This window comes from Bufo bufo, chromosome 4 (assembly GCF_905171765.1).
Source record: "Bufo bufo chromosome 4, aBufBuf1.1, whole genome shotgun sequence".
In the NCBI taxonomy this organism is placed as follows: Eukaryota; Metazoa; Chordata; class Amphibia; order Anura; family Bufonidae; genus Bufo; species Bufo bufo.
In genome coordinates this window covers 336,411,882-336,439,238 of record NC_053392.1, presented here as the reverse complement: position 1 = coordinate 336,439,238, position 27,357 = coordinate 336,411,882, and the positions used below count along the sequence as shown (strand labels likewise).

At 44.1% G+C, this 27,357-nt stretch overlaps 1 protein-coding gene across 1 annotated transcript in view; it reads left to right on the top strand.

Moving 5' to 3' along the window:
* The window catches only part of PPIL6 (peptidylprolyl isomerase like 6), a 32,430-nt gene extending 5,700 nt beyond the window's left edge, over positions 1–26,730 (top strand). The window contains exons 4-8 of the mRNA XM_040428859.1: positions 3,279–3,341; positions 14,543–14,690; positions 16,585–16,641; positions 24,195–24,330; positions 26,241–26,730. Coding sequence (XP_040284793.1) covers positions 3,279–3,341; positions 14,543–14,690; positions 16,585–16,641; positions 24,195–24,330; positions 26,241–26,352 — 516 coding nt within the window. The 3' untranslated portion in view covers positions 26,353–26,730. The remainder of the gene's footprint in view (positions 1–3,278; positions 3,342–14,542; positions 14,691–16,584; positions 16,642–24,194; positions 24,331–26,240) is intronic.
* Positions 26,731–27,357: the final 627 nt, after the last annotated feature.

The window sequence follows — 27,357 nt, the reverse complement described above, 5'->3', positions numbered from 1 at the left end:
TTTGGAGACAATAACTTGCCACTAGGGTCTATTTCTTTGAATGAAAATCTATTACACTGAAAGGCTATGTACACGTTTGGGGGCATTTTTTAATTATTGTATTGTACTCATTTTGAGCTAAAAATCCTTTTTTTCAATTGGCATGCTCTGTACTCAGGAAGCTCAGCTGAGTGCTTCTTATCTCTGATTTCAGACCTCCTATACATTCATTATAGCTCAGTTCTTATTTTACTGATAAGAATATGGCTTGAATAAGTGTTTATGACCTTCTAGTAATTTAGAGATAAGGTTTATTAGATGATGCACAGAGGAAAAAATATGATTCACACAGTTAACCCTTTGTGACAGAACTGCTGAATATTTTTTTATAAAGATCAATTGATAAAATGATTTTAGCCCAAAATGAGTAAAATGTAATAAAAAAAAATAGCTGTAAAATAGCACCTTGGGTTTGGACTCCAAGAATATCTATCGATCTGTCTGTCTGTCTATCTATCTGCATCTCACATTAATCTATCTGTCTATTTATATGTATTTCTGTTTTTCTGTCTGTCTATATATCTCTCATACATATCTATACAGTCGCGTCATATTATTATGACCACCAGCTTATATCCAGAGTAAACTGCAAAGGAATCAGTAGCCCCAATAGTGTTTGGTATTCTTATGCAAGGGCCATCAATGCTGTGATACCATGTGCCCATTTGTATATGCAGCTACCAATTTGCTGTTTTTTAAACTGTGGAAAACCCATTTAGATGCCTCCAGTGGCGACTCTAGGAACAATATATAGGGGGGGGCACATAAGATACCACAGTGAAAAATGGGGGGGGGGCACTAATAATTTTCACCACTTATTCATACTACTGAAAAAAACAAAATAAGTATATATAAATAAGATTACAAAATACGAGAGTATTGCGGTATGCAGGGATACCTTTTTATTGTACTAACCTAATACATTTTTTTTGGTATGAGATGACGGTTTGATTGGTACTATTTTAGGGTGCATATGACTTTTTGATCGCTTGGTATTACACTTTTTGTGATGTAAAGTGACAAAAAAATTGCTTTTTTGGCACATTTTTTTTTTTATGGTGTTCACCTGAGGGGTTAAGTCATGTGATATTTTTATAGAGCAGTGATAAATGTGCTGCTATAAGAAGAAATACATTTTTTTTTTTTTACTTTTTTCACTTTTTTTGTACCCAGACCCACTTGGTTCTTGAAGATCCAGTGGGTCTGATGCCTATATAATACACTACAGTACACTATATAGTGTACTGTAGTGTATTGTGACTTTACACTTAGCCTGATCAGGCTGCTGCTTAGCTATACATGCAAGCCGGAAGCCTGTGAAGGCATCCGGTTGCCATGGTAACAATCAGACGTTCCCTCCCTCTGTGATCCCGTCAAGTATCGGGTGGCTGCAACGGCACAGCAGCCCCCGATAGGGAAGGGAGCTCCCTTTCTGTTAACCCCTTCCATACTGTGGTCCCTATGGACCGCGGCATGGAAGGGGTTTAAACGGCTGACATCGGTGCCAGTGTACACTCTGCGAAACCGCTCGGCCATCCTGAAAATGGGGGAAAGTGTGGGGGGATCGTGCGAAGTGGTTCGCCGCGCCCACCCCGCTCGGCCATCCAAAAAATGAGGGGGGGGCACATTGAGGGCTGGGGGGGAGGGGGGGAATATTATATATACATTTTAGAAGGTTCTGATACTGCGGGGATGAGAACTGGCATTAGGATCGTCTGATTGGCTAGTCTGTACAGATCCGATTGCCAATCAGAGGCATCGCTGGCCCGGGACCACCCTCATTGGTCCCGGGCTGGTCAGCTGAGATCCCTGCGCAGACATGGTGACAGTTTAATGCCATGACATGTATACTTGTCATGGAGTGCTAAGGGGTTAAAGGGGAATCAGTGGGGGGGCACACGGAGGTGCAAGAAATAACCCCTTGCCCCCCCTTTCCTGTAGCGATGCCTATGGATGCCTCTCAGACTGAAAACTTTCCACCCATTGGAACCTGTGGATATGAAAAGAGATGCTAGATGGGCATCTGTATTAAAGTGGCCATTCATTGCACCTCGTGTCTGTCTATCCTATCTATCTATCTATCTATCTTTTCTTTTCAATTGTCTTTTTATTAAAGATTTCAATAATCACATTTGTGGCAAATCAATAGAGAATAGACAATAATCAGTATCTAAATAGAGTATACAGGGTGGGCCATTTATATGGATACACCTTAATAAAATGGGAATGGTTGGTAATATTAACTTCCTGTTTGTGGCACATTAGTATATGTGAGGGCGGAAACTTTTCAAGATGGGTGGTGACCATAGCGGCCATTTTGAAGTCGGCCATTTTGAATCCAACTTTTGTTTTTTCAATAGGAAGAGGTCATGTGACATATCAAACTTATTGGGAATTTCACAAGAAAAACAATGGTGTGCTTGGTTTTAACGTAACTTTATTCTTTCATGAGTTATTTACAAATTTCTAACCACTTATAAAATGTGTTCAATGTGCTGCCCATTGTGTTGGATTGTCAATGCAACCCTCTTCTCCCACTCTTCACACACTGATAGCAACACTGCATGAGAAATGCTAGCACAGGCTTCCAGTTTCCGTAGTTTCAGGTGCTGCACATCTCGTATCTTCACAGCATAGACGATTGCCTTCAGATGATACGAGATGTGCAGCACCTGAAACTACGGATACTGGAAGCCTGTGCTAGCATTTCTCCTGCGGTGTCGCTATCAGTGTAACAGGATGTGGGGGCGGGGCAGCAGAGCTGTGCTGTGTAACAGGACGTGGGGGCAGGGCAGCAGAGCTGTGCAACAGGATGTGGGGGCGGGGAAGCAGAGCTTGTGCTGTGTAACAGGATGTGGGGGCGGGGCAGCAGAGCTGTGCTGTGTAACAGGATGTGGGGGCGGGGCAGCAGAGCTTGTGCTGGTGTATGTGAAATTAACAGGAACGCCCACAGAGGCTCACAGGAGATGACAGCACTGAGCAAAACTCATAGAAGAGCATTTCTGAGAGCATGTGAAGCAAAGCTGATACCAGTAAACTAGCAAGTGCAATTTTATTATGTGCTGCATTACGGTAAGATATGGGGTTATTGGTTTTTAGTGCACAAAGGTGTCCATAGCCTTTTAAAGGTGGAAGATGTGTTTGGAATTTTAAGAACAGGCACACATTAAGCTGCTATGATCTGTGCACACACACTAATTTGTTTTAGATGTCTAACTATGTGTAACTTCTACTTACAGCATTTGTTGGTATACCTTGACATTGCAATTCAGGATAAACCAATAGGGAGATTACTCTTTGAGGTAAGTCATCTAGCCACTGTTTTCATCTTGTGAGTATTTGGCATCTCATACCCAGGTCTAATTACTTTTTTTTTACAACCTTGTTCATACAGTAAATTGTTTTAAAAGCAACTAAACTATGCTGTATATTAGAGTAGTAAAAATATGCAGGCTAACACGGTGATTGTGCTACAGTGGAGGTAACGTCAGGCTCCTCCTTCTGTCGCTTTGACGGCAAAATAGCGCTGCATGCTGATCTTATATATTGAAATAGTCGAAATAAGAAAAAACGCAGCACTCACCATCAACTTCCTTTTTGCAGCTTTATTGTAAGTAAAATCACGGTAGATGCGGGGCGCCGCACAGATACATCAGACAACAGCTGTTTTGCGCTGGATTGCGCTTTGTCAAGCCTCCCATGACGTGGTGGGGAGGTGGACTATATACATCACTCCCACGTCATGATCGAACAGGTGAAGTGAACTTGATGTCCTTATAAAAACATATAGATAAACATCAATCTAATCTAAAACCGTTTCATACAAACACAGCAAAGTCATTTTTGTCATGTAATCCCAGAGGACCCATGACATCAGTTAATAATCCATGCGGCCTCCCTCCGTAATAATCTGCGCTTTCTATCTACCTCTATCCCTGCACACTTCAGCACATCATATCTGCCTCCATCTACATCATGGATGTGTTTAATAGGTCGAGTAGCTCCAATTCTACTTTCTCTAGATTTTTTTGGTGTTCCCTGAATTGCACGTAGAGAGGTCTAAAGGTCTTACCCACATGGGCAGAAAATCACATATACTACAAACTGTGTCTTGCAGTATATGAAGTTTTTCACTGTATGCCCCACTCCTCCTATTTGTAGATACTTACGTCTATACATGTAATTACACATAGAACAGTGTCCACATATGAAATTCCCTCTCGGTGTACATTTCCCCAACCAATTTAAATCAGTTCTTGGTAGGTTGCTCCTGGTGATGACATCCCCTATAGTTCTACTCCTTCTGAATCTAATAATGGGACTAGCGTGTGTCTTATCTTTCAAATTATCATCTCATCCCAGCATATGCCAGTTGTTGAGGATCACCTTCCTAATTCCTGGGGCCATGGGGGAATAGTCAAATGTGAACACTGTCCTAGCGTTTTCACTGTTCCTTTGTTTTTCCCTTTTCTTCAATGTTTTGCTTCAGTTGACATGCCTTCACATAAGCTCTATCTATGATATATTCAGGATATCCTCTCTGGAGAAAACGTCTCTTCAGCTCCTTACATTGCTCCTCAAACTCTATTTGGTTCCTCACTATTCTCGTCAAGCGCATAAATTGACCGTAAGGGACTGCCGTCTTAACGTGGGGCGGGTGAAAACCTTCATAATGTAACAATGCATTCGTGGAAGTAGGTTTTCTATATATAGTGGTATGTAGACTCCCATCCCTGATCATTACTTTAACATCCAGGCACTCAAGTTCTTCTTTTTCTATTCTGCTAGTATATTGCATGTTCATATCATTTGCATTATTGTGATATTCCACGAATGCGTTGAATAACATTATGTCACTCGTCCAAATTATTTACACGTCATCGATATATCTCAAAAATAATCTGATATACTGCACAAAAGGATTCCTCGTCGTAAATATATATTTCTCCTCAAAGGATGCAAGAAATAAATTGGCAAAGGTGCAGGAGACTGGTGTCCTCATCGCCGTACCTGACAGCAAATCTATAGAAAGTAGAATTGGAGCTACTCGACCTATTGAACACATCCATGATGTAGATGGAGGCAGAGATGATGTGCTGAAGTGTGCAGGGATAGAGGTAGATAGGAAGCGCAGATTATTACGGAGGGAGGCCGCATGGATTATTAACTGATGCCATGGGTCCTCTGGGATTACATGACAAAAATGACTTCGCTGTGTTTGTATGAAACGGTTTTAGATTAGATTGATGTTTATCTATATGTTTTTATAAGGACATCAAGTTGTAGACTGAAGTGATCACTTCACCTGTTCGATCATGACGTGGGAGTGATGTATATAGTCCACCTCCCCACCACGTCATGGGGGGCTTGATAAAGCGCAATCCAGCGCAAAACTGCTGTTGTCTGATGTATCTGTGCGGCGCCCCGCATCTACCGTGATTTTACTTACAATGAAGCTGCAAAAAGGAAGTTAATGGTGAGTGCTGCGTTTTTTCTAATTTCAACTATTTGAATATATGTCTACTTGGCAGAGCACCACCGAACTGACGCATGTTTATGGTGCGGATCCTGTTGGACATTAACCACATTAGGCAGTGCCGACTGCGTTTTTCTTTATATGGACATTTTTATATATATATATATATATATATTGCATTCAGAAAGTCTTCAGACCCTTTCACTTTTTTCACATTTTGTTATGCTGCGGCTTTGTGCTAAAAATTGAAAAAAAAAATCTAGTTTTCTCCCATTATTCTGCACTCCATAATGACAAAGTGAAAACAGAATGTTCAAAATCTTTGCTATTTTATTGAAATGGAAAAACAAAAATTTTGCATCGACATAAGTATTCAGACCCTTTACTTTGGCAAAGATTACAACCTCCAGTCTTTTTGGGTATGATGTCACAAGGTTTGCACACCGGATTTGGGGATTTTCTGCAATTTTTCTGTGCAGATCCTGTTGGTGGACAGCCATTTTCAGGTCTCTCCAGAGATGTTCGATTTGGTTCAAGTCAGGGCTCTGGCTGGGCCACACAAAGACATTCACAGAATTGTCTTGGCTATGTGCGTATAGTCATTGTCTTTTTAGAAGATAAACCTTTGGCCCAGTCTGAGGTCCAGAACACTTTGGATCAGGTTTGCATTAAGAATATTTCTGCTCCATTTAGCTTTCCCATAGCACAGATCAGTCTCCCTAACCGCTGAAGAAGACCCCCACAGTATGATGCTACCTCTATCATGCTTTACTGTAGGGATGGTGTTGGGCAGGTGATAAGCATTGCCTGGTTCAATGGGGCCACAAAAATTTGAACAGCACATTGTGTGTTATCTGCCTCCATATGTCCGTTCCGCAGTCCCATAAAAAAAAAATAGAACACGCAAAATGGAACTTGGCCACATTTGGTCAGTATTGTCACGACTGTGACTGATCCAGACAGGTCTGGGAGGAGAAGGTCGCAGCGACTTGCTACTCGCGATAGCTTGTGAGTTTGCTCCGTGGTTCAGGGTATGTCATCTGGGTTTTGCCTTGTGAACCTTTTTGTCCTGACTGGGAGTTTGTAGGCATCCTTCTCAGGTGAGTCCTGTCTGCCACTCCCAGCTACTATATTAGTTTCAGTTTCACTTGCAGTCATTGCCAGATATAGTCCTTACTTCCAGTGCTACTCTGACCTTGGAAGGAGATCGATTGATGGTGTTGCTGTGGAGCTCTTGTCCGGCGTGGACTGTCGTGTTTGGGATCGCCTTCTCTGCTCGTGACTGGATAAGTCTATCTGCTGTAGATTGTTTGTTGTTGTCTTCCCCTGTTGTTCTCCTAGACGTGAGTGATGGTGACTAGCGCTCCCATCGGCCTTTCCCCAGTCCAGTGTTAGGGCGACTGAGGGTTTAGGCATCCAGCTCGCCGCACGGGTTCACACCCCGTCTAGGGTATCAGGGCAGACAGGTGCCAGCTTAGGGTTACTCAGGGGTGGCCATTCTATTTCCCATCCGTAGATAAGGGTCCCCCTTCCCCTCCGTCTGGTGCGACACGACTGCTGCTGGGATAGCGGTCGTGACAGTATATCTGGCCTTTAAAAAAAAAAAAATGTTGTCTGTTCCACTATGGATCCGGTTTCGGTTTTGGCGAAACAATTACAGGGGTTATCCCTTGAAGTGGCAGGATTAAAAGCAACAGTGCTGCAGCAGCAATCCTTGGGTTCCACCGTTGCTACGGGAAACCAAGGTACTCCTGAGCCAAAAGTAGCTTTACCTGATAGGTTCTCAGGAGGGAGAGACCAATTTGTAACCTTCAGAGAAGCTTGCAAGTTGTTCTTCAGGTTACGCCCTAGATCCTCCGGCGGTGAGGAACAACGGGTGGGCATTGTAATTTCTCTCCTGCAAGGAGATCCGCAGGCTTGGGCTTTCTCCCTACCATCAGACTCTCTGGCCTTACGATCAGTGGAGGAGTTTTTTGAAGCCCTGGGTCTCGTATATGATGACCCGGACAGGGTCTCACTGGCTGAGTCTAAGCTACGTAGACTTCGGCAAGAGAACCGGTCTGCTGAACTATATTGTTCCGAATTCCGTAGGTGGGCTACTGATACGTTATGGAACGACTCGGCCCTTAGGAGTCAGTTCTGCCAGGGGTTGTCTGAAAAATTAAAAGATGCGCTGGCGATATACGAGGTCCCTGGGTCTCTTGAGGCGGCTATGTCTCTGTCCATAAGAATCGACAGACGACTCAGGGAGAGACTATTAAATTTTACGGAGGCCTCTATAGGGCAGGGATCGGTCTGTTATGGTCCAGTCGAACCAATGCAAATAGGGGGCGCCACTAGACGGGTGAATCCTCCTAAATTCCGCCGTAGGTCAGAGGTTTGTTTTCGTTGTGGGGGGAGGGGTCATTTTGTAAAAGTTTGTCCCTCAGAACCCAAGAGACCACAAACAAAGGAGCCGCCGGAAAACTAGAGTCTCCAGACTGTGCGGAGGAGAACAGTCTGGGCGTATTCGTTTCCTCCATACGCATGTCTCAGTTTTTGTTGTCCGCTACCGTTGAGGCTGGCAATAAAACTGAGATCTGTTCCGTCTTTTTGGACAGTGGGGCGGGGGTTAACTTGGTGGATTCACGGTTTGCTCAGGCTCTGGGTTTTACTCCGGAACCGGTATGCAGAACTATTCCTGTTTTTGCCATCGACTCCTCCCCTCTTACTCAGAGAGAGTTAACTCAGATCATCCATAATATCCATCTGCAGGTAGGGGACCTCCATAAAGAGCATATCTCTTGTTATGTCCTGGACGGTCTTCCGGCTCCTATAGTATTGGGGCTTCCCTGGCTGGTGACTCACAATCCAGTGGTGGATTGGCAGGCCGGGGAGATTGTGGAGTGGAGTAAACGTTGTAAGGACAACTGCTTGAGTAGTAGGTGCTCTACACTCTCTGTAACATCTTTACCTGCCTTTCTGTCAGATTTTATAGATGTGTTCTCTGAGAAGGGTTGTCAGGGGTTACCACCTCATCGTCCATATGATTGCCCGATTAATCTATTACCTGGGGCAAAACTACCTAAAACCCGGTTATACAATCTTTCCGGCCCGGAGAGGAAGGCTATGAAAGATTATATTTCGGAGAGTTTGGCTAAGGGACACATCAGACCCTCTTCTTCACCTGTGGCTGCAGGGTTCTTTTTCGTTAAAAAGAAAGATGGGGGCCTACGTCCTTGCCTGGATTTCCGGGAATTAAACCGGATAACTATCCGAGATCCCTATCCTCTTCCTCTCATTCCCGACCTCTTTAATCAGGTTGCTGGTGCTAAATGGTTCTCCAAAATGGATCTCAGAGGAGCCTATAACCTGGTTCGCATCAAAGAGGGGGATGAGTGGAAGACGGCTTTTAATACTCCGGAAGGGCATTATGAAAATCTGGTCATGCCATTTGGTCTTACTAATGCGCCTGCGGTATTCCAACATTTTGTCAACGATATTTTTGGTCACCTTATCGGGAGATTTGTTGTGATATATCTTGATGACATCCTGGTCTATTCCCCGGATCTGGATACACATAAGATCCATGTGAGACAAGTGCTGCAGATATTAAGGGCCAACAAATTGTTTGCTAAGTTAGAAAAATGTGTGTTCGCCGTAAAAGAACTGCCATTTCTGGGGTATGTGTTGTCAGATTCAGGTTTCCGCATGGATCCAGAGAAAGTCCGGGCGATTATAGACTGGGATCTGCCTGAGAACCTGAAGGCATTGCAACGCTTCCTGGGGTTTGCCAATTTTTATAGAAAGTTTATAAAGAACTATTCCTTGGTGGTCAAACCACTGACGGACATGACCCGAAAGGGATCCGATTTTTCCAAATGGTCACATGCAGCCAAAACTGCCTTTGCGTCTCTGAAGGAAAGGTTCACCTCGGCCCCTATTCTCGTACAGCCAGATGTCTCGCTTCCTTTTATTGTAGAGGTTGACGCATCAGAGGTGGGGGTGGGAGCGGTACTATCTCAGGGCCCGTCCCCTGGTGAATGGCGTCCGTGTGCTTTCTTTTCGAAGAAATTGTCTACTGCAGAAAGGAACTATGATATGGCAACAGGGAACTTTTGGCTATTAAGTTGGCCTTTGAGGAGTGGCGGTCTTTTTTGGAGGGGGCGGTTCATCCCGTCACGGTGATTACTGATCACAAAAACTTATTATATCTGGAGTCTGCTAAACGTCTTACCCCTAGACAGGCTCGGTGGTCGTTATTTTTTACTAGGTTTAATTTTGTAATAACCTATCGCCCGGGGGCAAAAATACTAAGGCGGATGCATTGTCTCGTAGTTTTCCTGGAGGGGGTGATGTTGAGGTACCAGAGCCCATTTTGCAAAAGGGGGTGTGGTCTCTGCATTACACTCAGGTTGGAGGCGAGGGTGTTGGAAGCCCAGGGGGAAGCCCCGGCCTCCTGCCCCTCGGGTAAACTGTTTGTGCCAGAAAATTTACGACTGGAGATACTAAAAGAACACCATAACTCCACACTGGCAGGACACCCAGGTAGTAGGGCAACCTCTGAGTTAGTGTCTCGTCGGTTCTGGTGGCCTAAATGGCGCCAGGAGGTGTTGAATTTTGTGTCTGCATGTGCTACCTGTGCTCGTTCTAAGGTAGATCATACTCGTCCGGCAGGGCGTCTTTTACCTCTGGCCATCCCCAACAGGCCTTGGACGCACCTGTCAATGGATTTCATTACGGATCTACCAGTATCAGCGGGGAAGACTGTTATTCTGGTAGTTGTTGACAGATTCAGTAAAATGGTGCACTTTATTGCTCTTGCCGCATTGCCTAATGCTAACATACTGGCTCAGGTTTTTATTGACCACATCGTGAAGCTTCACGGGGTCCCTTCCGATATTGTTTCGGATCGTGGTACCCAATTCGTTTCTAAATTTTGGAAAGCTTTTTGTTCTCGTTTAGGGGTTCATCTGTCGTTTTCTTCATCTTTCCATCCACAGTCCAACGGTCAGACTGAACGTACCAATCAAAACTTAGAGACATATTTGAGATGCTTTGTTTCCGAAAATCAGGAGGAATGGTCATCTTATTTACCGTTAGCTGAGTTCGCCATTAATAATCGTCGTCAAGAATCCACTGATAAGTCACCATTTTTTGGTGCGTATGGTTTCCATCCTCAGTTTTGTACGTTTAGTGAGGGGGGGCCGTCTGGGATTCCCGAGGAGGAACGATTTGCGTCTTCACTTTCTTCAGTGTGGCAGAGTGTGCAAGAAAGTTTGAAGAGAATTGGTGGTAGATACAAACGTGCGGCTGATAGGAAGCGCTCTGAAGGTCCGGACCTTGGGGTGAATGACTTGGTGTGGTTGTCTACCAGAAATATCAAGTTGAAGGTTCCCTCGTGGAAATTGGGTCCGAGATTTATTGGTCCTTATAGGGTAATTAAGATTATTAACCCGGTGGCTTTTCGTCTGGAGCTACCTCAGACTCTAAGGATCCATAATGTCTTCCACAGATCTCTGCTTAAGAGATATGTAGAACCTCCTGAACCATTGCACTACCGCCTCCACCGGTGGTTGTTGATGGCAGTCTTGAGTTTCAGGTAGAAAAGATTGTTGATTCACGATATGTTCGCCGCTCTCTTCAGTACCTGGTGCACTGGACAGGTTATGGTTCCGAAGAGAGAATGTGGGTTCCAGCATCAGAGATAAAAGCGGACAGACTCATTCGGGCTTTTCATAGCTCCCATCCGGAGAGGCCTGGTCTTGAGGGTCCAGGGGCCCCTCGTAGAAAGGGGGGTACTGTCACGACTGTGACTGATCCAGACAGGTCTGGGAGGAGAAGGTCGCAGCGACTTGCTACTCGCGATAGCTTGTGAGTTTGCTCCGTGGTTCAGGGTATGTCATCTGGGTTTTGCCTTGTGAACCTTTTTGTCCTGACTGGGAGTTTGTAGGCATCCTTCTCAGGTGAGTCCTGTCTGCCACTCCCAGCTACTATATTAGTTTCAGTTTCACTTGCAGTCATTGCCAGATATAGTCCTTACTTCCAGTGCTACTCTGACCTTGGAAGGAGATCGATTGATGGTGTTGCTGTGGAGCTCTTGTCCGGCGTGGACTGTCGTGTTTGGGATCGCCTTCTCTGCTCGTGACTGGATAAGTCTATCTGCTGTAGATTGTTTGTTGTTGTCTTCCCCTGTTGTTCTCCTAGACGTGAGTGATGGTGACTAGCGCTCCCATCGGCCTTTCCCCAGTCCAGTGTTAGGGCGACTGAGGGTTTAGGCATCCAGCTCACCGCACGGGTTCACACCCCGTCTAGGGTATCAGGGCAGACAGGTGCCAGCTTAGGGTTACTCAGGGGTGGCCATTCTATTTCCCATCCGTAGATAAGGGTCCCCCTTCCCCTCTGTCTGGTGCGACACGACTGCTGCTGGGATAGCGGTCGTGACAAGTATGGTAAAAGGGGCAGCACAATGGTGTTGCAGCTCGGGCCATATCTAAAGGTACATTGCCTTCGATGCTGTGCCTGAACCTCAGGTTAGTGTGCTTCTATCTATATTTTGTATTTATGTTGCAACCCTAATTACATATTATAATTACAATTGTCATTTCGAGAGGCGGTCGGAATAATACTACGACATGTCATAGTTTTATTCTGGCCGCCTCTCAGCATGTTTGCCGTGCTGCGCCAGAACTCTGACCCTCCCCTATTATAGTCAATGGGGCCGGAGTGAACCTCAGGCGGCACGTGTGCACTAGCGGCAGCACGGATCCATCAGGCTGTTCACCCTCCGGAACAGCCTGCCAGAGAAGGTTGCCGCTAGTGTGAAAGTAGCCTTAGGCTGCGTATATATCTTCTGTAGGCAAATCCGGTAGTCTGTTCTGGCAGAGGAGCAGACTACCGGAGTTACCATATCTGGCATAGCTGGACACATAGCTGGGCACCGCTAGATCCCCATCCCCCAGTGCCTGGCAGTGTTCGGCTATGCCATAAACGGTATCTCCAGTAGTCTGCTCCTCTGCCAGAGCAGACTATCGGATTTGCCTCCAGTTAAGCTTAGGAAGACTCCTTTAGACTCTGCATCTTGATTTAGAGGTTCTACTATCTTGTTAAGTTTTGTAACGGACTCTGTGCAGCTGATCAAACTATAATGGCAATATGTATATAATGGTAGATGAAAAGATTTGCGGCACTCACCACTGTCTTCTTTTTCTTTTTCCGTCTGATTTCTTTTCTGCTCCTTGTATAATATATACTATAATGACAATATGTCCGCCCATGGTTCAAAGTGTTTTTCATGGTATATATGAAATGGACACAAGAAGTTTAACTTGAGAGGAAAATTTAACATAATTATTTTAACATTTCTGGAATGTTATCAGAACCTTCAGAATCAGCACCTTTTTGCAGTAATATAATTTCCTACAGTCAGTGATACAGTGGTAGAAGTATATGAGTACCATATCATAAATATGCCATAAAACAAACGCAGCAGCTAAATTAGCAAACTGCTCACTGATTTCATGCAGTTTACATTTCAGTAATGGATAAACCAGTGCAGCAATAGAGAATACATGTATATTGGTACTGGACCTGCTCTCATAATGATAATGGCCTCCGTTTTATATACACTTGGAAAAAGCGCCTGACATCAAACTCTAGTGGAGGCCTGTGACATATCACCCTGCATAGATGTACTGTACATTGGGCTATGTTGCCAATAGAGCCCCACTGGCAAACAAAAAAACTTTATACCACTTAGTACTGTTGTATAAAATTGCATAGTTTAGCATGGTATTCTGTACATTTTTTGCAGTATACCAAAGTATACTGGCCATAAGGACACTTTTTTTGGCCTCCATTGGAATGGAACCTAATGGAAACGCTTAGTGGGTACATTGAGTACTTTTCCCAGGGCAGATGCTAAGCGGAGGCCATAATGGTGATCTGAGCAGAGCCTAACTGACATGCAAGTAAAAACTGTTTAAAGGGGTTCTCTGGGAATTAAGAAAATGAAAATACTTAAATATTATTCATTATTATAAATATATTACCAAATACCTTTCATTATTTATAATGGCTCGTTTTGTCCAGCAATCATTAAAAAAGATAAAATGGCTGCAATCCTACTAGTCCACACAAAACCTGCCCTAATTACACAGGAGAACAAGTTAAAGGGGTTCTGCACTTTGTTTAAACTGATGATCTATCCTCTGGATAGATCATCAGCATCTGATCAGCTGTTTGACAAGTGAACGGAGCTTAGCCCTGCCCAGGCAAGTTGATACTAGTTGTGATGTCACTGGGCCGGCGGTAAACAGTGAGAAGGCCGCGGCGCTGCTGGAGCGCCGCTGCCTTCTCAAACAACTGATTGGCGGGGGTCCCGGCTGTCGGACCCCCGCCGATCAGATGCTGATGATCTATCCAGAGGATAGATCATCAGTTTAAACAAAGTGCAGAACCCCTTTAAAGAGCTGCGCCATCTTCCTTTCTTACTTGTCAAGGATTATGATCCTGAATACAGTTTAATATGATCTTCTGCTCAATCTCTGTAAGAATTGAGTCCATGTGGAGACATGAAGTACAGAGAGGAGGGTTAGGGTGTAGATAATGAGCAGCAGCACTTGTATGCAGTCTCTATTACCACAGCCCCACATTACCTGTCCTGTCCATCCTCTCTGTACTTCATGTCTCTTCATGAACTCCGTGTCTACAGAGATTCAGCTGAAAATCTTATCATCTGTATTCAGGATCATAATTCCTGACAAGCAGAGCAGAGAGGAGAATGAGGCAGGTCTTTACCTCAGTGTTGTAAAGTAACTTGTCCTCCTGTGTGATTAGGACAGGTTTTGTGTGGACGGCAGCCATTTTATTTCTCCTAATAATTGCTCCCCAGACAAAATGAACCATTATAAATAATGAAATGTATTTGGTAAATATATTTATATTTTCATTTTCTTAATTCTCAGAAAACCCCTTTAAGTTTAATGCACTTTTAATATTGTTAATATGCTATATATTCCTTGTCTGCAATAACATTTTATATTTAAGTTATTTTCAGATATATGCCCAAAAACATGCAAAAACTTCCAGTACTTGTGCTCTGGTGAATCTGGAGATTCTCAGAATGGCTTGAAATTGCATTACAAAGGTTCTCTATTCCACCGCATAGTGAAAAATGGCTGGATACAAGGGGGAGGTAAAAATATTTTAAGTACTAAGCTGTGTTTTTGCAGGCTTACATGTTCTAATAATACAGAATAATATCCGTATGCATTATTACTCAATAGTTCCTGCTGTCCTGGGGAGCCATATGAAAACCAGCTTTTTTTGTACATTTTGGCAATAGACATACAGGCCTTTTTGTCACAGAATCAGCAGCACTCTTGTCCATCAGCTAAGTCTGGAATTGTTATTCAGCCCCACGGAGTGAAACTATTTCTGTATAGAAAAAAAACCAGACAAAAATAGTTTTTCTAACCTCAAACAACCTCTTTAAAGGGGTATTCCAAGATTTTAATATTGATGGCCTATCCCCTCCACTACACAATAGATGGGGCTGTGTAGTTCCGTTGCCTATTTCTAGTGCCGGAGCTGCTCCAAGCTGACCATCTGCAGTGTGGGGTGCAGGGCCGTCTTTAATATTAATTGGACCCCGGGCAAAAATTTACTTGGGCCCCCTGGATCCCGCCTTCCCACACCTTAGCAGGCAATCACGCCCTCCACCACAACACACACACAAAAAATCCACACATCTGGTAGAGTACAGTGAATGACTGTAAATACTTCCAGTTCTGAAGACTCCAGCGGCTCAGGATCAGTGCTCTGGGCATCTGGGCTCAGGCTGGAAATGGGCACCGCTCTGCAGGAAGGAGACCAGGGCTCGGCTTACCCTAGTGTTACTGTGCACCCCACAGTATGCAGTATAGCACCCTATAGTATACAGCAACCCACAGTATGCAGTATAGCACCCTATAGTATACAGCACCACACAGTATGCAGTATAGTACCCCACAGTATATAGTAGAGCAGTATAGTAGCCCACAGTATACAGCACCCTACAGTATACAACACCTCACAGTATACAGTAGAGCAGTATAGCACCTCACTGTATACAGTACCCCAAACTATACACGATACAGCACCCCACACTATACAGTACAGCAGTATAGCACTCCACAATATACAGCACCTACAGTATACAGCCCCCCACAGTATACAGTACAGCAGTATAGCACTCCACAATATACAGCACCCACAGTATACAGTATGCAGCCCCCCACACTATACAGTACAGCAGTATAGCACTCCACAATATACAGCACCCACAGTATACAGCCCCCCACAGTATACAGTACAGCAGTATAGCACTCCACAATATACAGCACCCACAGTATACAGCCCCCCACACTATACAGTACAGCAGTATAGCACTCCAGAATATACAGGCCCCTACAGTATACAGCCCCCCACAGTATACAGCCCCCCACAGTATACAGGCCCCCACACTATACAGCACCCCACTATACAGTAGTTTACAGTATATTAGCATAACAGCCCCTGTCACCTTTTTCTAATGTAATCTTCACAAAAAAAGCTCCACAGTTAAGGCAAACTTCTACAGGACCTTGATGACCTCATAGCCATGTGACCAGTAATATTGCTAGGTTACTGGTCACATGGTGATGATGTCATCTAAGGTCCTAGAGAATCACAGCTCTCACAGTACGCTGCCTGGAGTGCCGGCAGGCATGGCAGCACCCCCTGTGTAGCTGACAGCCTGACACCCGGGGCAGTGGCTAGCAGGGCTCAAGAGGCAGCTGCCTTGGGCCCCCCAGGAGCAACTGGGCCCGGGGCAGCTGCCTTTTTGCCCCTTGTTAAAGACGGCCCTGGTGGGGTGTCAGTCCTCTGCCAGTCTGATTTTGATGATCTAATCTGAGGACCGGCCTTCAATATAAAAATCCCAGAAAAGCCCTTTAAATGTATGCCTAATATGTAACACAATTTTGAAACTCGTTTACTACCCTTTCATTAAAATGTAAAAAAAAAAAAGTAATTTAGTGCTATTGATGTTTTTCATATTTTTTAAAAAGATATAGCATCTGGAAAAGGAAATGGAGGAGAATCTATTTTTGGAAATACATTTGAAGGTAACTTGTGTATTTCAGTCGGTTTGTTTGAGGCTACTTTCACACTGGCGTTTGGTGCGGATCCGTCATGGATCTGCACAGAGGGATCGGTTCAAATAATACAAATGTCTGCATCCGTTTAGAACGGATCAGTTTGTATTATCTTTAACATAGCCAAGACAGATCCGTCTTGAACACCATTGAAAGTCAATAGAGGATGGATCCCCATTGACTTACATTGTGTGTCAGAACGGATCAGTTTGGCTCAGTTTCGTCAGACGGACACAAAAACGCTGCAAGCAGCATTTTGGTGTCCGCCTCCAGAGCAGAATGGAGACTGATCAGAGGCAAACTGATGCATTCTGAGCGGATCCTTTTCCATTCAGAATGCATTAGGGCAAAACTGATCAGTTTTGGACCGCTTGTGAGAGCTGATTAGTTTTGCCCTAATGCATTATGAATGGAAAAGGATCCGCTCAGAATGCATCAGTTTGCCTCCGATCAGTCTCTATTCCGCTTTGGAGACAGACTAATGAAACTGAGCCAAACGAATCCGTTCTGACACACAATGTAAGTCAATGGGGACGGATCCGTTTTCACTGACACAATCTGGCACAATAGAAAACGGATCCGTCCTCCATTGACTTTCAATAGTGTTCAAGACGGATCAGTCTTGGCAATGTTAAAGATAATACAAACGGATCCGTTCTGAGTGGATGCAGACGGATCCGCACAAAACGCGAGTGTGAAAGTAGCCTTAAATGTTATATTGGTGCCCCCTGGTGTTTAATCTGTATAGTAATGTGCACATCCACCTGCTGAGGTAGTCCCACATGCTCAGTTCCATCATTTAACTACCTCCAGCCCTGTCTACTGTTAAAAGCTGTGACGTTTACAGGGAGACAGTTGCTGCAGAAAGTACAGACCCCATCAGCTGTGATAGAGAATGAGCTGTAGCAGAAAGGACATGCCCCTGAGAAAGGACACACTCCCTGTTCTGCCAGCCTGAAGACAATCTAACAGAACAATTGGATCAAGGCAGGGGCCAGCCCCAATATGAATGACCCCCAATCAGACCTCAGATAAGAGCCCCATGCCTCATAGCAGCCCCCAGTGGCCTCATAGCAGCCCCCAGTAGCCTCATAGCAGCCCCCAGTAGCCTCATAGCAGCCCCCAGTAGCCTCATAGCAGCCCCCAGTAGCCTCATAGCAGCCCCCAGTAGCCTCATAGCAGCCCCCAGTAGCCTCTCTATCAGCCCCCAGTACCCTCTCTATCAGCCCCCAGTGCCTCTCCATCAGCTCCCAGTGCCTCTCCATCAGCTCCCAGTGCCTCTCCATCAGCTCCCAGTGCCTCTCCATCAGCTCCCAGTGCCTCTCACCAGCGGTCCCCCAGTGTCTCTCCATCGGCCCCCAGTCAGTGAATCTCCATCAGCTTCCAGTGCCTCTCACCAGCCCCCAGTACCTTCTCCATCAGCCCACAGTGCCTCTCCATCAGCCGCCAGTGCGCCCCCCCCCTCCCCGGTATTAAAATCATTGGTGGGCAGTGCACCCCCCCCCCTCCCCGGTATTAAAATCATTGGTGGGCAATGCACCCTCCCCGGTATTAAAATCATTGGTGGGCAGTGCGCCCCCCCCTCCCCAGTATTAAAATCATTGGTGGGCAGTGCACCCTCCCCAGTATTAAAATCGTTGGTGGGCAGTGCGCCCTCCAATCCCTCCCCCCCCATCATTGGTGGCAGCGGCAGTTCCGATCGGAGTCCCAGCAGTGTAATGCTGATGCTGGGGCTCCGATCGGTTACCATGGCAGCCAGGATGCTACTGAAGTCCTGTCTGCCATGGTCAGTTAGTCAGTATCATACTTACATGCGCTGTGGCCGCCCGGCGCTCCTTCTTCTTGTAACTCAAAGGTCTGTGCGACGCATTGCTTATGCTTATAGCAATGCGCCACACAGACCTGTGACAAGTTACAAGAAGAAGGAGCGCCGGGCGACCACAGCGCATGTCAGTATAGTGCTGCAGAGTAACTGGCCATGGCAGACAGGACTTCAGTAGCGTCCTGGCTGCCATGGTAACCGATCGGAGCCCCAGCATTACACTGCTGGGACTCCGATCGGAACTGCTGCTGTCACCAATGATGGGGGGGGGGCCGCCCCCTATCGCACCGCCACTCGCCACATGAATTTTTTTATTTTTTTTAATCCTCAGCCGGCGGCCCGGGCCCCCCGTGGCGTAGGGCCCCATAGCCATTGCTATGGCTGCTATGGCGATCCCTACGCCACTGGATCAAGGAATAGGGAATCCTTTGGATCCATGTTTGGTACATCGCTGGTTCTAGCATTCTTAGAAAGAGATTGTCATGTATTATATGGTGTCTGATTTTCCTCTTTTTACATTAATCATGGCTAGGGATGAGCGAATCGACTTCGGATGAAACATCCGAAGTCGATTTGCATAAAACTTTGTTAGAATACTGTACGGAGTGAGCGTACTCGGGTTCGGATCCAAGTGGTACATTGGAACTGAACCCGAGTTCAGGAAATGTTTTTTTAAAGTAGAAATTATTTTTTTACCCGAAGTAATAACTTCGGCTCATCAGAGCCAATACATTCTAATACTGTACGGAGCGCTTGCTCCGTACAGTATTCTAACAAAGTTTTATGCGAATCGACTTCTGAAGTCGATTCGCTCATCCCTAATCATGGCATAACCCCTTTAAATGTTATTCTATCAGAATAGATAAATGGAAAATAAAATAAAAAGCAGTCAGAATGCCCAGGGCATAGTCTGTGAAGTGAGGTGCAAACAACATATTGCTTTAATCACATACCAATAAAATCATAAAGGCTACACAGTGATATCTGGCAGTGTGCTGTGTTATCACCAGGCTTGTGTACACAGTAAGGCTCAGTGAGGCTGCATCACTATTGACATATCACATAGCCACATCATCCAGTCACTGGCAATGGGGAATCATTATGGACCCATAACTAACACCTAACTATAACCTCACCTCTGAATGTTCTATGCTAGTGATGAGGATGCAACAATCACAGACTAATACAACCTTACAAATTAAAGATGACTTTAATATAATGAAATATATTAAAACATTGAATATACTGTATTTTCCTGCGTATAAGACTACTTTTTAACACATGAAAATCTTCTCAAAAGTCGGGTGTCGTCTTATACGCCGGGTGTCGTCTTATATGCCAGTATACGGCGTGCTGAAACTTACTTCCTAGCCGGACTAGAGGCTAGCTGAGCCACCGTGCGCTGCATCCCGGCCAGCTGCCCCTGAAGCAGCCCCCTCTCCCTGCTCTCAGTGGTTTTCTCATGCCGGCAGTATCACATTGCGTACTACCGCTCAGATCGTCTTGGAGACAGGGAGGGCTGGGCAGGCAGGGAGAGCTGACCCACCCAATCCAAGCAGGCTTTGTATACAGTGTGCACAGAAAATACCGGTACATCACTTGCCGTGATTGGCTGGTTGTTGTATACTGGGTTGGATTGGCAATTCTGAGGGAAGGCAGGAGGAAGCAGGAGCATCTGCACTTCAGCCAATTCTAATGTTGGAACGGCAGATCTCTAATGAAGTTTGGTGTGCATCTTATCTGTGGTGAAAAAACAGAGTCTATCTGGGGAGCAGATACTTGTGGTGGTGAATACATTACAGCACCAGTATCTGTACATACAGTACAGCACCAGTATCTGTACTGGATCATACAGTACAGCACCAGTACATACAGTACAGTATGCAAATGGCTAACAGTCAAGACCCCATCATGGCTCTACCAGCAAGAAGAAAGAAATATGAAGCCAGTTTCAAACTTAAAGTTGTAAACTTTGCCATGGAACATAATAACTGTGCTGTTGCAAGACAATACGGAGTAACAGAAAAGATGGTTCGGGACTGGAAAGCAAATGAAAAAGCATTAAAGAGTATGCCAAGGGGTAAGTGTGCATTAAGAAGAGGCACCCCACATTGGCCAGAACTCGAAAAACATGTAGCAGACATGGTGAATGAGCATCGCCAAAACGGTTATGTAGTGACAGGAAATAAAATACGTTTGTTTGCTCTTCAGTGGGCCAAATCTAACCCAGATCACAGCAACAGATTTAAAGCCACTGTATCCTGGTGTACTAGATTCTTGGAAAGGCATAACATGGTGCTGAGGCAAAAAACAAAAATTGCACAACAATTAGCTGCAGATCTTGATGCCAAGGTAAATAGCATTGGAGGGGTAGTCTTATACGGCGAGTATACCCCAAACCTATATTTTAACTGGAAAAGTTGGGGGTCGTCTTATACGCCGGAAAATACGGTATATACAGTTGAAACCAGAAGTTTACATACACCATATAAAAAGACACATATTCATGTTTTTCTCAATATCTGACATGAAGTCAGAATAAACCTTTCCTGTTTTTGGTCAATTAGGATTACCATAACTGTTGCTATTATTTGCCAAATGCCAGAATAATGAGAGAGAATGTTTTAAGGCATTTTTATTACTTTCTGCAATGTCAAAAGTTTACATACACTAAGATTACTTTGCCTTTAAACAATGCTGGACTGCCCATATGATGGTGTCATGTGTTTGGAAGCTTCTGTTAGGTTAGTTGGTAACATCTGAGTTAATTAAAGACACCTGTGGATGCATTTAAATGCACACCTGAAACACACTGCTTCTTTGTGTAGCATCATGGGACAGTCTAAAGAAACAGCCAAGATATCAGGAAGAGAATTATGGACTTGCTCAAGTCTGGCTCAACCTTAGGTGCAATTTCAAGATACCTGAAGGTGCCTCGTTCATCTGTACAAACAATTACATGCAAGTACAAACAAGATGTCCAGCCATCATACCGTTCAGGAAGGAGACGGGTTCTGTGTCCCAGAGATGAACGCGCTTTGGTCCGACATGTGCATATCAACCCAAGAACAAAAGCAAAAGACCTTGTGAAGATGATGGCGGAAGCTGGTAAGATTGTGTCAATACCCACAGTGAAACGAGTACTGTATCAACATGGGCTGAAAGGCCACTCTGCCAGGAAGAAGCTATTACTCCAAAAGAAACATAAAAAAGCCAGATTGTTTGCAAATGCACACAGAAACAAAGACCTACATTTTTGGACACATGTCCTGTGGTCTGACGAAACTAAAATTGAACTTTTTGGCCATAATGACCATCGTTACGTTTGGAACAAAAAGGGAGAAGTTTGGAAGCCTAAGAACACCATCCCAACTGTGAAACACGGGGGTGGCAGCATCATGTCGTGGGCTTGTTTTGCTGCAGAAGGGACTGGTGCACTTCACAAAATAGATGGCATCATGATTAAAGAAGATTAGGTCTTCCAAATAGACAATGACCCGAAGCATACTGCCAAACTGGTTACAAAGTGGCTTAAGGATAATAAAGTCAGTGTTTTGGAGTGGCCATCACAAAGCCCTGGTCTCAATACTATTGAACATTTATGGGGAAAGCTGAAAAGGCAGGTGCGAGCAAGGCGACCAACAAACGTGGCTCAGTTACACCAGTTGTGTCAGGAGAAATGGGCCCAAATTCCGACCAACTATTGTGAGAAGCTTGTGGAAGGATATTCAAAACGTTTGACCCAAGTCATACAGTTTAGGTGCAATGGTACCAAATATTAATGAAATGTATGTAAACTTTTGACTTTGCAGAAAGTAATAAAAAGGCCTTAAAACATTCTGTCTCGTGCACTATTCTGGCATTTGGCAAATAATAATAATTATGGTAATCCTAATTGACCAAAAACAGGAAAGGTTTATTCAGATTTCATGTTAAATATTGAGGAAAAACATGCATATGTGTCTTTTTATATAGTGTATGTAAACAACAAATGCAATGATATAAAGGTTCTTACTGTCCACATCCTATGCTTATGACCCGGAAAGAAAACCCCATGTCTAGTATTCCAACTAGACTTCTGGCCAAGCAACTGCAAAGTGATACCCTGGGCACGCTTTGGTCTGTGCAGGAGAGGCTCAATGAGATGGTGTCTTTCTTCTTTTATACTGATGATTATGAATGTCCAACAATTTCCCCCCAAATTAGCATTCATACTCTTCCTGGGAACATGGCTATTTTAATGGATCACAACATAGATGTATGGAAGGCTAATATATCCCCTTTTGCTTGTGTTCTCCATATTCCATAGATCACAGAAAATGACTCCCACCTTTTCTGTAAGAGACCTTTGTGTATGACAGTGTTCAACAAAATGAAGTGTGTATACTCTTCTGCCTGTCTGTTACCATGCATACAATAGACAGGGCATCTGCTACGGCTGGTAGGTTGAACTTGAAGGCTATGTTCACCTTCAAGGGCATTCTTATGATTGCATTTTACTCATTTTGGGCTACAAAACATTGTTTCCATTAGTCTTTATTAAAAATGTTCAGCTGTTTCTTTGATACAAAGGTTAGAAAATCTGTCTGTTTGCAAAGCTATGACTTTCTCAGCTGATGACCCAGTAGAGCGCTTATCTCTTGACCTCATAAACACGTATTTAAGCCATATTCTTATCAGTTTGCTAAGAATTGAGCTATCTCAGAAATGGCTGTACATTTTTAATAGAGATGAGCGAATTTCCGCTTATGAAATTCGTTCACACTTCGTTTGTTGGTTAAAGGCGAATTACGTTATGGATTCCGTTACCACGGATCATAACGCAATTCTATGACGGAATGCATAACGGAATGCCTTTAGAGTCCTTCCCTGTATAACCGCTTTGCAGCCCATAGACTTCTATTATGACGGAATGAATAACGGAATACCTCTAAAGTCATTCCATTATTCATTCCGTCATAATAGAAGTTTATGGGCTGCAAAACGGATCCCTCCCGTTTCCCTTATGCAGGGGAGTCCTCTCCTGCATAACGGAAACAGGACGGATCCGTTTTGCAGCCCATAGACTTCTATAATGACAAAATGCCTCTAAAGGAATTCCGTTATGCATTCCGTCATAGAATTGCGTTATGGTCCGTGGTAACAGAATCCATAATGCAATTCACCATTTACCACCAAACGAAGTGTGAACGAATTTCAAAATATGAAATTCGCTGATCTCTAATTTTTTATAAAAACAAATTTAAAAAAAGATTTTTAGCTCAAAATGAGTACAATGTAATGATAAAAGAATGTCCCCAGAAGGTGTCCATAGCCTTTAAATATTATTCATACATGCCATGCTGCGCACAACACCTAAGAAAATACTTTCTGCTACACTCCACCTTTTGTGTACAGTGTGGTCTGAAGACATTGCCAGTTGGCTTAGTTGTCTTGACTAAACAATTTGGAATCAATTACAGGCAATGCTATTATGCTGTAAGGGTTAACGCAGAACCATCATTTGAAAATGCAATGAAGCTATTACTGATGTGTGTAAACCATGTCTCAGTATGGGTTGTAGAGGTTAGCATTTGTTTTCCCATGGTACTGGCGTCTTGAGGTGGAGCTATTACGTTTTGACAGTACTTTCCGTTACTCAGGTCATATAGACGTCAATTGCTTGCTCCTAACCTTTATTTACTGGACCATTATTTTGCAGACGAAAATTATGCAGTTCCTCACAATAAGCGGGGAATTCTTGGTATGGCCAACAAGGGAAGACATTCCAATGGTTCCCAATTCTATATCACTCTACAGGCTACTCCATACATGGATACAAAACTTGTTGCATTTGGGTGAGTATCCCAACCGGAAAATATTCTGGTCTGCAAGCAGCAACACGGGTAATTGCTAGATTTCCTGTACAAACCTGCTGCCATATGTATATATTCATCTGACAAATGAATAATTATCATTATTTCACAGTTCTCAACCCAGGATAGGAGGTTTTGGAATTTGCTGCTTATCATAGTCGTAAATGACTGGTTTATTTCCTTAATTGTCACCAATGATTTACTGACATATATATACTGCCTGTCCAAAAAAAAAAGTCGCCACCCAAAAAAAAAAGCTCACACACTCTAATATTTAGTTGGACCGCCTTTAGCTTTGATTACGGCACGCATTCGCTGTGGCATTGTTTCACTAAGCTTCTGCGATGTCACAAGATTTATTTCCATCCAGTGTTGCATTCATTTTTCACCAAGATCTTGCATTGAATGATGGTAGAGTCTGACTGCTGCGCAAAGCCTTCTCCAGCACATCCCAAAGATTCTCAATGGGGTTAAGGTCTGGACTCTGGGTGCATCACTTCATCTGCCTCTCTTCTTACCCTGATGCGCCCATCACTCTGGAACAGGGTAAATCTGGACTCATCAGACCACATGACCTTCTTCCATTGCTCAAGAGTCTAATCTTTATGCTCCCTAGCCTTTTTTTCTGGTTTGCCTCACTGATTAGTGGTTTTCTTACGGCTACACAGCTGTTCAGTCCCAATCCCTTGAGTTCCCTTCGCATTGTGCGTGTTGAAATGCTCTTACTTTCACTATTAAACATAGCCCTGAGTTCTAGTGTTTTTTTTCTTCGATTTGATTTCACCAAACATTTAAGTGATCGCCGTTCACGATCATTCAGGATTTTTTTCCTGCCACATTTCTTCCTCGAAGACAATGGGTCCACACTATCCTTCCAGTTTCTAATAAGGCTACTTTCACACTTGCGGCAGAGAGATCCGGCAAGCAGTTCCGTCGCCGGAACTGCCTGCCGGATCAGGCAAAATATATGCTAACTGATGGCATTAGTAAGACTGATCAGGATCCTGATCAGTCTTAAAAATGCCTGATCAGTCGAAAAAATGCATTGAAATGCCGGATCCGTCTTTCCGGTGTCATCCGGCAAAAACGGATCCGGCATTTATTTTTTCACCTTTTTTTCAGTCTGCGCATGCGCATACCGGAAGGACGGATCCGGCATTCCGGTATTCTGAATGCCGGATCCGGCACTAATACATTCCTATGGGAAAAAATGCCTGATCCGGCATTAAGGCAAGTCTTCAGTTTTTTTAGCCGGAGATAAAACCGTAGCATGCTACGGTTTTCTCTTTTGCCTGATCAGTCAAAACGACTGAACTGAAGACATACTGATGCAAACTGAACGGATTACTCTCCATTCAGAATGCATGGGGACATACCTGATCAGTTCTTTTCCGGTATAGAGCCCCTGTGACGGAACTCTATGCCGGAAAAGAACAACGCAAGTGTGAAAGTAGCCTAATGCGTTGGACAGTTCTTAACCCAATTTTTGCAGTTTCTGCAATCTCCTTAGATGTTTTCTCTGCTCGATGCATGCCAATGATTTGACCCTTCTCAAACAGACTAACATCTTTTCCACGACCACGAGATGTGTCTTTCGACATGGTTGTTTAAGAAATGAGAAGCAACTCATTGCACCAGTTGGGGTTAAATAACTTATTGCCAGCTGAAAAATAATCGCCCATGCAGTAATTATCCAATAGGAGGCTCATAACTATTTGCTTAGTTAAATCCAGGTGACTTTTTTTTTTTGGACAGGCAGTGTAGTTTCCCACTTTTTTTTTTACTGCAAATCTGATCCATATAAAGGCCAACTCTGACAACCATGACTTTTTGTCAGCATTTATGTTTCAGAACAATGGAGCAATGGAATTGTTTGTTTTTTTACCTTTTAGACAACTGATTGAAGGTAGTGAAGTGCTACAGAAAATGGAGGACATCCCAACATACAATGAGAGACCAAAAGTGGACTGCACGATTGTGGACTGTGGCATTTTCACCCCTTGACGATTAAATATTTGCTATGACTTAAAAGACAAACTCTACACTAACATTATGTTACATAGTAAACACATTAATCTGTCTGATTTTTTTGTCACAAAAGTGTTGGATGAAGAAGGTGCCCTTGATTTCGCATATCTGGATTTCAGCAAAACCTTTGATAAAGAGCTGATAAACTATTAAAAAATGCCCTTAATCCCTGGATTGTTTAGTCGATTTGCAGTGGGATTGAGGTTATATTTCAGAGTGTGGTAGGTAAAGAGGACCCATCACTGGTTTTGAAAAAAGTGAACCACACACCTCCCCTAAATGGTCAGCCAGTGAAGCCTAACTAGAGTCATTCTGCAATGACTGTGGTTTCGCTAAATAAGGCATATCTTACATATCAGGCAGTGAGACCAGCGGTACTCAGCAGACCAAAGTAGAAGAGGATCCAGCGTGGATGTGGATAGTGATAATGATCTATTCCAGCACAGCAGCCAGGTAACAGTGTCCAATCCACATAGTGAAGGACATTTTTTTTACAAGACCCAATCAAACCCTCGTAATGTTTGGCAACAAGCAACATACAAACCAGTTCCCCATGAGCATACATCAAGAGGCTGCCCACACCTACTGGACAGCGCCAGAGCATTGAACAAGAAATGCCTGTAGATGTCCCTTTGGCAAACCACAGCCCTATTTACATATAGGGCACCAATAGAAAACCAGGGCCATAGTTTGAGAACAGGAGGCCTCAAGACTTGTGCCAAAGTTTTCAAGTTATCCCCTATCTACATGGTGGGGGATAACTAGCTGATAGCTGTGGGTCTGAACGCTGGGACACCCACGATCACAAGAATGGAGGTCTCGTTCCCCCGTTCTTATGGAGTGGCAGGTCTTGCATGAGCATTCACTATGACACTGTACTCGGATATCTCTGGCACTCCCATAGAAAATAAATGGAGCGGCATTACGCATGTGTGACCTGCTACTCCACCAGAACAGGGAAAAGGAGCCGGAGTCGAGTAC